The sequence below is a fragment of the Bidens hawaiensis genome, unplaced genomic scaffold (assembly GCF_021521415.1).
Source record: "Bidens hawaiensis isolate Kalapana, Puna unplaced genomic scaffold, B.hawaiensis_p1.1 tig00002525_1, whole genome shotgun sequence".
Taxonomy (NCBI): Eukaryota; Viridiplantae; Streptophyta; class Magnoliopsida; order Asterales; family Asteraceae; genus Bidens; species Bidens hawaiensis.
Genome location: NW_027491138.1, coordinates 1135966 through 1148638, shown reverse-complemented (window position 1 = coordinate 1148638; position 12673 = coordinate 1135966). Strand labels below are relative to the sequence as shown.

The 12673-nt window shown below is 36.9% G+C and overlaps 1 protein-coding gene and 1 pseudogene across 2 annotated transcripts; both read right to left on the bottom strand.

Annotated features, from left to right (window-relative positions):
- Positions 1-887: 887 nt before the first annotated feature.
- On the bottom strand, positions 888-7821 carry LOC143619986 (pleiotropic drug resistance protein 2-like; annotated as a pseudogene). Its single transcript, XR_013151265.1, has 15 exons — positions 7063-7821; positions 6884-6972; positions 6420-6795; positions 5330-6315; positions 5094-5254; positions 4830-4933; positions 4500-4665; positions 4240-4412; positions 3716-4048; positions 3213-3503; positions 3034-3116; positions 2819-2952; positions 2316-2543; positions 1618-2044; positions 888-1157 (listed from the first exon to the last, which is right to left on the bottom strand). The product of XR_013151265.1 is annotated as a pleiotropic drug resistance protein 2-like (transcript).
- A 1360-nt stretch (positions 7822-9181) lies between these two features.
- LOC143620058 (uncharacterized) lies at positions 9182-12197 on the bottom strand. Its single transcript, XM_077091849.1, has 3 exons — positions 10719-12197; positions 9856-9973; positions 9182-9664 (listed from the first exon to the last, which is right to left on the bottom strand). The coding sequence occupies exons 1-3, from the start codon at positions 12195-12197 to the stop codon at positions 9390-9392; spliced, it is 1872 nt and encodes a 623-aa protein (XP_076947964.1). The 3' UTR covers positions 9182-9389.
- Positions 12198-12673: the final 476 nt, after the last annotated feature.

Below are 12673 nucleotides of genomic sequence, written 5' to 3'. Positions count from 1 at the left end.
CTACAGAGGCTTATGTTCACACCCGCAAATATAAACCCATTATAGATTTTTTAAGTGAAAACAAACACCTCATTTGCCGTGACTGAAAATACTACTTGGTGAATTTGTAAGTTCTAAAGATGCATTTTAATATTATGATTAAGAAAGTTGAAAATTAATATATATAATAATATATTTGTTCAACCATGTGTTTTGAAAAGATAGCATGTCTTTGGTATACTTAATTAAGGATTTAAGGTCTCTCTCCCCCTCCCCCTCCCCCTCTATACTTAGAAAACTTTGTAGCATGTATTTTTGTTGTTTTAACCCTTACCTTAAACCTCCTGTGGTTGTTTTGCTTTGGTTACAAGTCTTCCTTCAAATGGATCCTTGGAGGGAATTATATAAATAGTTTTAAGAGTCATATATCATTAGTCTCCCGTTGATAAAAAAATACTTTAAATGATATGCAAATCCCAACAAAAGAAACATAGCATCCCCGATATCTAGAGGTTGGAACGTGAGGTGTTGAGCGCCAAAATCGAGCAATACATACAAAAGTGTGTGTAAAAGTGTCGTGTGCAAGTGAGACAAAATAGTTATAGCATATAGCATATAAGAGTTAAAATAATATATTTAAAAAGGGTAAATAATATATTTAAAAAGGGTAAATATATTTAAAATAATATATTTAAAAAGGGTAAATAAAAAATCATTAAAAATGAGTATGATATTTTAAAATTTGGTCGGGTATATATGATATCTAAAAAATTTGTAAAGGTAATACAAAATTCTTCCTAAAATAAAATGCGCTAATTAAATATGCTTTTATTTCACATAGATAATAAACAATTAAACACACAACTATTGAAATACAAAGAATGAAACTAGACAATTTTTTTCTCCAATCATCTTTTTTGGAAGTTCAATGCCTTGATACCATATACGAAAACACCGAAGAATAGAAGTACCCAACCAACATGAGCTAGAGCAACATATCCTAGGAAGTCGTGTTCGTTTCCAAGGAATTCCTTTAAATAAACCTTAACCTCCATGAAGTCGTGTTTAGGCACATAAACCGGGGTCGACTTGTCGCCCACTTGAGACGTTATCAGCCCGTAAATAGTCCAAGCCACTGGTGAACCCCAGTAGTACCATCTCCACCAGATGGGAATTTGCTGCATAAGTTAATTAAATGTTAAAAAAAACACGTCTACGAAGCAATATGGGTATGTAATCATCGAAAAACCACATTTGTTGCAATTGATTAATGACGAGATATTTTCATTGGTTTTAAAATTTTTAATCATTTACCTACACGTGTTTATGATTAGCGTAGGCAATGTAACCGACCTATGACTTACAAGTTTCGCATCCTAGGCTTTGGTTTTATGCATAAACGAAACTAGTTATATTATTTCCTTGAATCTATTAGGAGATAGAGGTAGCATTCCATTTCAATCATTTTGTATTTAAAAATATTGAAGGTTAAACAATGTATACTTTAAGGTGCGTAGTAAAGAGCTTGTAGCCTAATAGTATTAAAGTGCGTAGTAAACTATTCCTCCCAAATGACTGGGAGGATCAACGAATTAGTCGTTCTAAACTAAAAAAATAATAATAACTAGATTTACTTACCCCTCTTGGGATGAGAAAACCAGAGAACAAGTTCCAAAAACTGAGGAAAAACGACATGACAATAGCAGCAATTTGGTAACTTGGTGTAAGAGCAGCAAGCATCATTCCATACAAGGTGAAGTAAGCAAAGCACATAAAGACATAATAATAGAACCATAAAAACTTGCCCAACTGCCACTCGAATCCGATCATATAATAAAGCAGAAGACTGTAAAGAAATGTTTGAATCCCGACATATATGGTTTCCACCAAAGCTTGAGCAAACGCATATGGTAATGCTGAATACATGCCGGCTGCTTTTTCACGATAGAAAACCGTTCGCTCAATTGCTACAACGGATTGAACTGCGGATGTGTTTGTTCCACCAAGGAACAAAACAGCAGCTTACATGGCTCCCATTAGATTGGACAGATCTTGTTGTTTTGACCTGTGTAAAAAACAATGGTTTTATTATTTCTTAAGGATTTCAAAGTCAACTGAACTTAGTCTGACTTTAAATATAGTAACACTGACTTCTGAAGGCCAAATTTCGTGTCATTCGGTTACAATTTTCATGGAATAGTTTTTGTATCGATGGAAGTTGTTCTAAAATTCATGTCTTTTGTCAAATATTTGTCTAAATCTTCAATAATTGTAACAGATTATGAACCTAAACCGAAGTTAATTTGGCTTTCTAAATAGTAAGAGTCAAGACATACATTTTGGTTCCTTTGTTCCAGAAGATGATCCCGAAAATAAGGCCAATGACCGTCGTCATAAAGAACCGAACAACATTGTACTGAGGGTTTCTCCAATACGACTTATGTTGTTTCCAGAAACACGCTTTGAACTGCTCGAAAGACGGCTGTGAATACTGTGTTGCAAAGTGAAGATCTTGAGAATCTGGTGGCGGTGTGCTCAGTTCTTTGATAAGCTCCTCATTTTTCCTGATAATCATCCATCAAAAAACAAAGACAGTGTTAGCTGAACTTATTATCTATTATAGTGGTATTGCTATTTGATTTATCATTTATCCTTCGTTTGTTTTTGAGCATCATTATATCTCTTGTTTGAATACTATGATAGTTAACATGTTTTATTAAAGAGATCTGGTTGTCAGTTATTCACTTATTCAATACACAGAAAATACTTTTTTTTTTAGTTATTCTAACATGATCAAAATATCATTATAAAAATACAAATCTTGAAAGTATTGTGGTACCGATAGAGATCAGAATTCGCATAAATTTCAGCAAAATCGACTCCTAATTGAGCTTCAACTGCGGTAGAACTGACTTCTAGCATCCATGTTGCTGGATTGTATCCTTCTTTGATCTTAGAAACTCCCTTAATGGACTGTAAACAAGTAAAAACAAGTAAGATCATAGTTTGATATCGAGTCCAAGTCAAAAAGATCAAGAAAAGATGTATCCTGACTTCAAAGTATTCAACAAGAAGGTGAGAATATCGTCCGAGAGGTCCAGCGTATATGGCTTGCCCTCCTCTTTCATCAAGAACAACTGCAAAAAATTAGATTTTCTAAAGGTCTAAGCAAACCCGAGTGATTAAGAATGTTAGAATGTTAATTCACCAAAAAAAAATGTTACGAATCGTACTTCATCAAAAGCTTCAAAAATGTCGATACTCGGTTGATGAATGGTGCACACAACGGTTCGCCCTGTGTCCACCGTGTTCCTAACAGCTCTCATCACTATAGCTGCGGCTCTGGCGTCTAGACCGGATGTTGGTTCATCCATGAATATGATTGATGGGTTAGCCACGAGCTCAACGGCTATGGTGACCCTCTTTCTTTGTTCGGTTGATAAACCGTCAACTCCAGGAAGTCCCACAAGAGCGTTTCTGATCGGACCCAACTCCACGAGTTCCATCACTTCTTCTACAAACATCTAAATTTTCAACCCGAAAAACATCAGTAATTTAGTTATCAAATGGCTAGCAGACTTTTACTTAAACCAGCTAGAAAGGGAGAAATGGGGCATAAAAGACTCTATTTTTATACACCAATTGCATTCAAAATAATGTTTTTCATATTTTTGACTTTTTGTGCTTGTGCTCTGTATCACACATCAGGTAGTCTAAATAACAACTTTGTACACACCTTTCTTGTTGCTTCATCGACGTCTGAAGCTAACCGAAGCCATGCCAAATACAAGAGAGCTTCATAAACGGTAACATTAGGAGAATGAATGTCGTTTTGTTCACAATAGCCGCTAACACGAGCAAAAGTCTCTTGGTTCTTCGGGTAACCAGATATGCTAATACTTCCCTCTATATATCCTCCGGTTTTCCTTCCTGCCAACACATCCATCAACGTTGTTTTTCCAGCACCACTTACCCCAACTAACGCTGTCAAAACCTCTGGCCGGAACGCACCACTCACATCTCGTAGAAGCTGCAGCCGATCCTCCTCCACGCCTTGGCTTTTCATTTCCTAACAGATTTTAAAAACCATGTTAGCCGAGCTTATTATATGTTATAATTATCATATCATTAGTTTGAATAGTAGGATAGTTATTGACGTTTTGTCATTAATCATGGTTGATCAGAACAATGAATTCTTTCAAGCTGATTATTGTAACATGGACTTCATAATGAAAACCAGACATATCATACGCTACTTACAGCAGGCATATCGACATAATAGTTAACATGATCAAACACCAAAGATAATGGCTTAAACGGCAACACCATTCCCTTTTTGTTTAATGTGTTAGGCTCGGGCTCGCTTGCCATTTTCTCCAACTTCCTGTTCTTTTCATCGTTATCGTCTGCAACCGATTTAGAATCCACCATGGCTGCATTTCATGTTTTGAAACAAGATTATCATATGCATATAGATTCAAGAATGAAGATTTTGATTGGTGTTACAAAACTTGACTTACGGGTCAAATATGTAAGTGCTAGCATAAAGCAAAGGTTGAAGACTAGAGAGAATCCGAAGAGTGCAAGAACACAAATCCAGTACCAATGGCCTTCCGTAAACATTCCTCTAGCCTTTAGAAGTTCTTTCCCGACTGTAGATTCGCGATACATTTTGTCAAAACTTGGCTGCACAACATCATTGAACAAATAAATATTTGAACAAGTGTAACTAGGGGTGGTTGGACTGTAAAAAAAATAATAATAAGCTAAAGCCTGGCCGGGCCTTCAGTTATTAGATTTTAACTTGTTAGTTATAAGGTATTGTAACAAATTGATCTATTTAAACTTACCGCACTCCATCTTTTATCAAGAAACTCAACAAGCACGATGGCGTTTTGTCCATATGACATGGGAGAAAGGTAATATGCCCATTTCATCCATGGTTGAAGGTCATCTAACACAAAAAAAAATGCGTACATGTTTTAAGTACAAAACCAATTTACTACTAGAAATGCTACAATACAAATGCATTACGTGGTTCTTACAGTTTTCAACATATTATTGGTTCTGAAATAAATGTTCCTCTATATATAAATTATATACAAACTACTTACCTTTGGCAATAATGAAACCGCCAAGAACAAAAACCAACAACAATGTGAACGTGCCAAGCGTGTTGGCAACGACTTGTGTTCTCCCTAGTGCCGCAATGAAACGGAATAGGCCTAATGCCATTTGATGTATACCCAAATATGCCAACAATTGCCGGAAGAAACTGAATGCAAAAAAGTATATAAGTTAATAACATATCTGACCAAAAAAAGTCACACTAGAAGGAAGAACATCATACCAACTAGCAGAAGGAGCAAAGCCAACAGTGTAATAAGTCAGCAAAATCCAAATTCCAGACTCCAAAGTGAGAGTGGTAGTCTCAAAAGCCAAATTGGAAGAGCAAAAGCCCAAGCAGGATAAAACAATGAATCCCTTTGTTTATAGAAAACCGGTAACCGAAAAATGGTCAAGGCAAGCTCAGCCATCCCATTAAACATAACATTAATCAGGCTGAAAAACAACGCACCATAATACTTCCCACCGTCATCTAGATCACCATACTTCATCGTGGTCCGAAAGAACACGGTGAAAGTAAACAAAGCCATGATTGTAATTTGTGTAGTTTTGAATATGTACACAAAAGCATTTCTCTTCATTAGAAGCCACTCTCTAGATAAACATGCCTTAAAGAGTTCTTTGTTAGATATCCCATATTTATTGGTCACTAAAGCAGCAGGATGAGCTTTTGATTTGTCATAAGGAACATGAAGAATGCCCGCAATCTTTCGGCCTATATGGTAGTTTTGAAAATGATGAACGAAATCGTCTACCGACACATATCTGTAAGCTACGCTTTTGTTGAACCAATATTGTTCTTGATCTTTCTTTGATGTGACTTCTTGAAGGAAGTCCGCGACCCCTTTTCTTTCAGGGCATTTGAACCCCACGTGTTCAAAGAACCCGAGAACTTCTGTTCTCGGGCCCTGGAAGACCACCTGACCTTCAGAAAGGAGGACTATGTCATCAAAGAGTTCAAAAGTCTCGGGTGCCAGTTGAAGAAGTGATATTATCATTGTAATATCCGTTATGTGCACCATTTGTCTCATGTACTTGATTATTTGAAACGTTGTTGAGCTGTCTAGACCGGTTGAGATCCATGAGGAAAACCTTTGCGGGTCCCACGAGCATTTCGCCCGTTGTCACACGTTTTTTCTGGCCCCCGGATATACCCCTTCTCATATCATCCCCCACCACTGTGTCCGAACATATGTCTAGCCCGAGTAGCTATGGTACCATAACCATAACATTAATGGTTAGTACTTAGCATTATTATTTAGTTGAAATAATATAATATGTATGATATATAAAATAGGAATAAGCATACATACCCTGAGAACATACTCAGTGATTAAACTAGATTTTTGTCCTGAAACCGCGATGGCTTTCATGAATGCATCAAGTTCGGGATCTGGTTTGATGCCTTCGGCTTTTTCCCGTCTTGACAATTCCGCCAACATCTCATAACGTGTTCCAACCCCCGAGCAACGTGCCGAGAAGTCCAAAGTCTCTCTAACGGTCAACTCACCGTGGTGTAGATCGTGTTGACTAATATAAGCACAAGTTCTTTGAGGGACGAACTCGTTCATTTCTTGGCCACAATACGTTACCTTATCCTTTACCCTTAGATTATTTTCGAGCTTTCCCGCTAGTGCTTTCAACAATGTGGTCTTCCCCGAGCCCGGAGGTCCCAAAAGTAGAGTCATTCTAGAAGAACACGAGTGTTTTCAATATTTAAAAATCAAGTTAACCCGAACCGAAGCTAGAAGTATTAATATTCACAAGATTTTATTACCTAGAAGGTGACACAATCCCGGATACTTGATGAAGGATGTTGATAACCCGTTTCTTCGATGGAAAAAGCCTCAAGAAACCAAGAACGTTCTAAAAACACAATAAAAACGTGTTCTGTTAAAATGTGTTGGTTTGACCTGAAACACTGCTTGCACTTTTTTTTATAAGTGAAAACTTTACCTCAATTGAATTGATAGTAGAGTTGAACAAGGTTGGAAGTGCTCTACTTCCAACAAACACATCACCTTCAATTGACAAATTCTCATATCGAATTTCAATCCTTGGAATATCGATTCCGACCCTATCAATACGTTCTCGAAGCTGTTCAAGAAGGCGTTCGTTGTCATCATCGATCGCTTTTTGCATATTTTTCATTAAATTTTGTCTCTCTTCGGGTCCAAGGTTCGAAATATCAATCTCTTCTCGAACAACTTTCCCGTCATCCAAAATGTTGGTTAAGATTCCTTTCCTTAACCGGTCGTATGTTGGTAGCCGTTCGATGGCTGCCCACATGAGTTCATCTTCATCGTCTTCTCTCCCACTTTTTTGGAAAACATTTGCACCTGGGGTTGTGAACACTTCCCGGATACTGGAGGTTCCCCAACCTCGGGTGCTCCCAGAGGCCAGACTGCCTCCACGACTCATGTTCCGGCTCATGTTTCGGCTCATGGTCCGACTCATGGACCGCATCAAGTCGTCACCGGTCAATGCTGAAGCCATTAGAACCTCAGATGTAAATCAACAAAAAGAAAAATTATATGAACATGAATTGAAGAATCTTGATTGTATTATTGTATGGAAATGTTATGTTTTAAGTTTCAATGTTTGGGTTTTTTATAGTGGATGAATGATATGATGAGTACAAATAAATAAAGATGACAAGAATCAGCATTAAGGTTATTTGAGTCACCCAGGTTCCAGTTTTTGTCATGGTTTGAGGTTGTTTCCTTAAGGGTGTGTAAAGACATTATTGCTTATTTTATTATAAACAATATTTGATATAAAAAGTGGCAGTTTATTCAGCCTTTTGTCCTGGCTAAGTCAAACAAGATTCTTATGGACGAAGCTAATAGCTCTTCTCAGAATCAAGAGGTAGGATTGACCAAAATTGATTACTCAATGGTTCGGTTTAATGGTATTTGATTATCGACGAGAGTTCTTGACACGATCCGAAACAAGAAATGAAATGATCAAGTTTTAAGTTGTCATTTCTGACATAGATTCAGGTTGAAATGATAAACTCGATTCCGAGCCGTTTACTTTGTTTATCACAACTTGTTAACCTTTTATGACTCGTTTAACTCGTTTACAACTTTAACATCTCAAATACAGATATCAACCTATTTGACTCGTTTAGAATTTAGATAAACATGTTTCACAGGTCATGTTTGGGGTTGTATATAGGTCACATTCGAATTCATTAATCTAAAAAACGACGACATTGTAAAACACTATTAACAGAAAATTCTCCCTTTTAAAGTTCCGTATAATTAGACCTTAGGGTGCAGTTTTAGCGATAAGTTTGAGCCGAGCTGTTAATTATGATTTCAGAAAACGATAAACCAAACCGGCCGAGTTGAATAGGGTGGCCAAACCAGTCAATTTTTCCAAAATAATGAAGGGGATTTTACTAACTACGTTTGTTTTTGGTTTTTTAGTTCTAAAAATGAAAAACAAATAATAAATAACAGTAAAGTTTCAAGTTCCAAGCCATAAGCCATCAAAACCTAGCCATACATATTCCGAAAACTATGGGTATCAATCATGTCGCATGGATGAGCTGGTGTTCACCCCAAGCACCACCTACATTTTTATTTGTATCGAAACCATCAACCACAACCCCCACACACTTGAAATCATGTTACTTGAATACAACCCTTTTAACCCAGTCATTTAAACATATTAAATGTAAAATTAAGTTGTAAACAGTTGATTGAGTGGCTGGGTTGTAAAATATTGGGTTAAACAGATCATAAACGAGTCAATGGGTCGACCTATTTCAATAACCAGGTTGGTGAGCCAGCATGTTTAACTTGACGGATTAGCCAGGTTAACCCAAACACACCTGCCTAACTAAATGGTAAACCTTTTATACCGATCACATATTGTCATATTCATAATATGTCAAAAATCATCACCCCTAGTTCAAACCAGCCAAGATATGGTTCTATTGGCACCTGGACTCATAGTTCTATAAATATCTTACAAAAAGAATGAGAACCAAAATAGAGTCCAAAAAGCCAAAAAAAGAAACAAGCAGACGTTTTCGAGTTTCGATACCTCATAAGTTAAAAAAAACTACTTAATTTTTAAGAAATAAAACCAAAATCTCTAATTGTACAACATTTGATTTTTGTAAGGTACTACTATTGATGCAGAATCTACATGCAATCAGTTCTGTACAGCAATTACACTACTACAAGGTTTTTCATGCACAACCGGCAAAAGCTTCCAAAACCCTAAAACTCATATAAAACGACCACCTTTTTAACCGCAAAAACAAAACATCAAGTAAAACCCGCATTATCCACAGGTAAAAAAAGTTCATCAATATTATTATTATTATCATCATCTACCGGCATTGCTCGGGCTTCTGCAATTTTAAGTGCAATAGAGGCCTTGTAAGCTAATAAATCTGCAACCTCCATTAACACCTGAGCTCGTTCCCGCTTCATAATTGCCACCTGTGTCGCCCTGTTTGCCGCCTCTTCATTTTCTTGTACTTTCGCAGAGACGTTTTCAGCTTCCTCGGCCTCGGTTTGTGTTTTGTCATATAGGGCGGCTGTAAAGATGAATTGAAAACAATATCTAGTTTTAGTAATTTCACATACTACATATGTGTTTGATTATCTATAAAACAGCTAAAATGTGACCTCTTGAAAACCATGAGATGGCAAAAAGGTAATCTTCACTCATATTTAAAAATTAATCAATACAGAGAAATAGTTGTAAAGCAAGGCAGAAAATACATACCTTTCAAGAAGGTTATTTTTTTCCCTCTTCCAGATTGGGCCCCACGTTGTCTAAACGATCTCTTCTTGCGCAAAACTGCTTTAAAATTTGGTCGCTCGGGTTTTTTCTGTTTGTAAAGCTGCAACAAAGATTGATGATCAACATTTGTCAGAAATGCACACTTAACACTTGCACTTAACACTTCCAAGTTCCAACATTAAAAATTTTTTATAAATTTGTTGACTGGATAAACACACGCAATACGCGTGTTCCTCCATGCTGGCATGGCACCAGGTACACAATATAGCACCAGTGCAGAAAAAAACAAATCAAACAAACAAATTCGACCATTTGCTCATATCGAGTCGATTTGGGTTATGCTCGATCTTAAAACGAGTCAAGCAGAAAACAAGAAGGTAGCTTAAAATGAAATGTGTAAACTGGGTCAAACAAGTCAAAAGTCAGCTACAGTGAACAACTAAAACATATAACCTCCTAAAATATTTTATTAATAAACTTTAAAAATCATTAAAATAATATAATTCATGTAATCTTATTCAACACGCTATTATTAATAAAAATTAAAAGTGCTATAAGTCAGCCCAGCATGACTCATTTCCAACTGTCTAAAGTGTATATTAATATATATAACCTCTTAAAAACAATTTTATAAAAAAATGTCAGATTAATACAAAAGTACTATACGTTATGTAATCAAATTTGCCACGCAAAATATTAAAGGAAAAAAAAAAGATAGAAATATTGGACCAAAGGTACAACAGGCGGACTGAGTTTTTATATGATAAACATATACAGAAAACTCAAAATAAGTAGATTTGGAAAGGGGTAGATTAAAAACAGGTAATAATATTAACAGATTTTACCTCAAAAGCCCGAACAAGAGCAGAGCGCTTCTTCTTTCTTTTATCCGTCCAATAACCATAAACAGCTTCCAAAACATCCTTTGATGCCAGATTCAAACACAAATCAGCTGCCTTCGTTACATCAGAATAATCACCAGGACTACAAAACATCCCTCTCTCAAAAGCATCAATTATCTTCTCGAAAGTATCTTCATCAACCCGTGAATCACGTCCAGCATTACACTCATTCAACCACTCATCATCATCAGAATCCATATCATAAACCGGGTCAGTCTTTTCCAATATTCTAAAAACTTCATCACCTCGTGAACTAATATACAAATCGGGCATCTTAAACGGTACACATGTTTCATCTGCATAACCTGATACTTCATTCACTTGAGGCACGGGTATAATACTACTCGCTACTGAATCTTGCACGTGTAAGGTTCTTTCATAACATTCTTTATATAATTCTTTAAAAATAGCCCAATCTTGCCTATTGGGAAACTCAAGTCTCCAACTTTCATCTCCGCTAGGCCAAATTATGGCATGAGTGACCCGATTAATATAACACGGTTTCATCACGTTTTGAGTTTCAACGCGAAATTTTTCAACCCCGTTTCGTTTAACTACAAAAAACCATTGATTAGAACTCGACATTTGCACAGTAATAACCGCTTCTTTCTCTCTATAACACCGGTCCGATTTGATTACCAGTATACTCGCGTTGCAGCTTGCAGAATCTAAATCTTGTGTTGATTCTTTGAGCTCCTTAAAACTAACTTTTTGCGTTGACCGAGAACTCTCAGCGTTTGACTTTATTGGAAAGAACGGGACACCGTCCTGCACAAGACTTGAAGGGTCACTTTGTTTTGTTGACCTTAACGAGCTCCGCGTCTGTCTTGATGGCAAATTCGGTAAATTTAAACGAGTTGGTTTAGCAGCCGAGGCTGCGACAGCGACCCCTGTAGTCTTCTTTTTCCTAGACTTCGATGACAAACGAAGCTTGGTGGTAGTGTTAACCTTTGGTGATGCAACAGACGGTTGCAAGTCTTCAGTAACAGTTTTCTTTCCAGATTGTTTTCTAGAAAACTTTTTCCCAAACTTTTTATCTAAATTACCGCCACCAATCGATTCAGTCCTCTTTCGTTTTCTAGAATAAACCACTCCCCACCGATTATTTCCAGTCCCAATCTCAACATCGGAATTGATTTCATTACCCTTCGATTTCCCTAATTTAATCACACCATCATCAATCTCTTTATCCTCTCCATTCGAATTACGCCATCCATTATCTTTTAAACCAACATCTCCACCGCCACCGCCGTGACCGCCATGATCAAGCAAATCAATCCAATCATCTTCCACATCGGCGGCAGCTAACGGCGGCCGTTTCATATGTTTATTAACATCTTGAGTCGGAAACAACCGCCTCCCTGATCTCAAAACCCTAGCCCCGAAAACCCTAGTTGTCCTCCTCATCTCCACCGACGGCATCGACTCCGACGATCTTTCTCCCCTAATTCTCTTCACAATTTCAAGATTTTCAACACCCGCGAGATCAATTCAAACCCTAACACCTAATTCTATAACCCACCAACGAAAACCAAAATTATATACGGAAATCAAATACCCAGGAAGAAAAGACGATTATAGAGACATATTAGATCTGGGTTTGACGAGAAACGGTCAAAAAGTTATTATCTTGAATATGTTTTGCATACAAAGATACATGAGTGTTTGTGTGTTTTGGCGCGTACCTGATGACGGCTTAGAAAGAAGTGGTGGTGGAAGGATGGATGGCGGCCGTTATGGCAGAGAAGGGTAAGTGAAGAGGCTGAACCGATGCTGGCCGTTGGATCTCCAACCCTAGTGTAACTGTTATGCACAGATTGATTGATTGATTCTTATTATTCTTATTTATTTATTTTTTTTATGAATTTAAAATGAAATTAAAAAATAAAAAAGTGTGA

Bases quoted from the DNA above. Each gene is read 5' to 3' on its own strand.
- LOC143620058 (XM_077091849.1), bottom strand. From the start codon at position 12,197: ATGCCGTCGGTGGAGATGAGGAGGACAACTAGGGTTTTCGGGGCTAGG. The intron at 9,974-10,718 runs GTAAAATCTGTT...TCTTTGTTGCAG, and splicing joins CTCTTGTTCGGGCTTTTGAG to CTTTACAAACAGAAAAAACC. The intron at 9,665-9,855 runs GTATGTATTTTC...TCATCTTTACAG, and splicing joins AAAAATAACCTTCTTGAAAG to CCGCCCTATATGACAAAACA.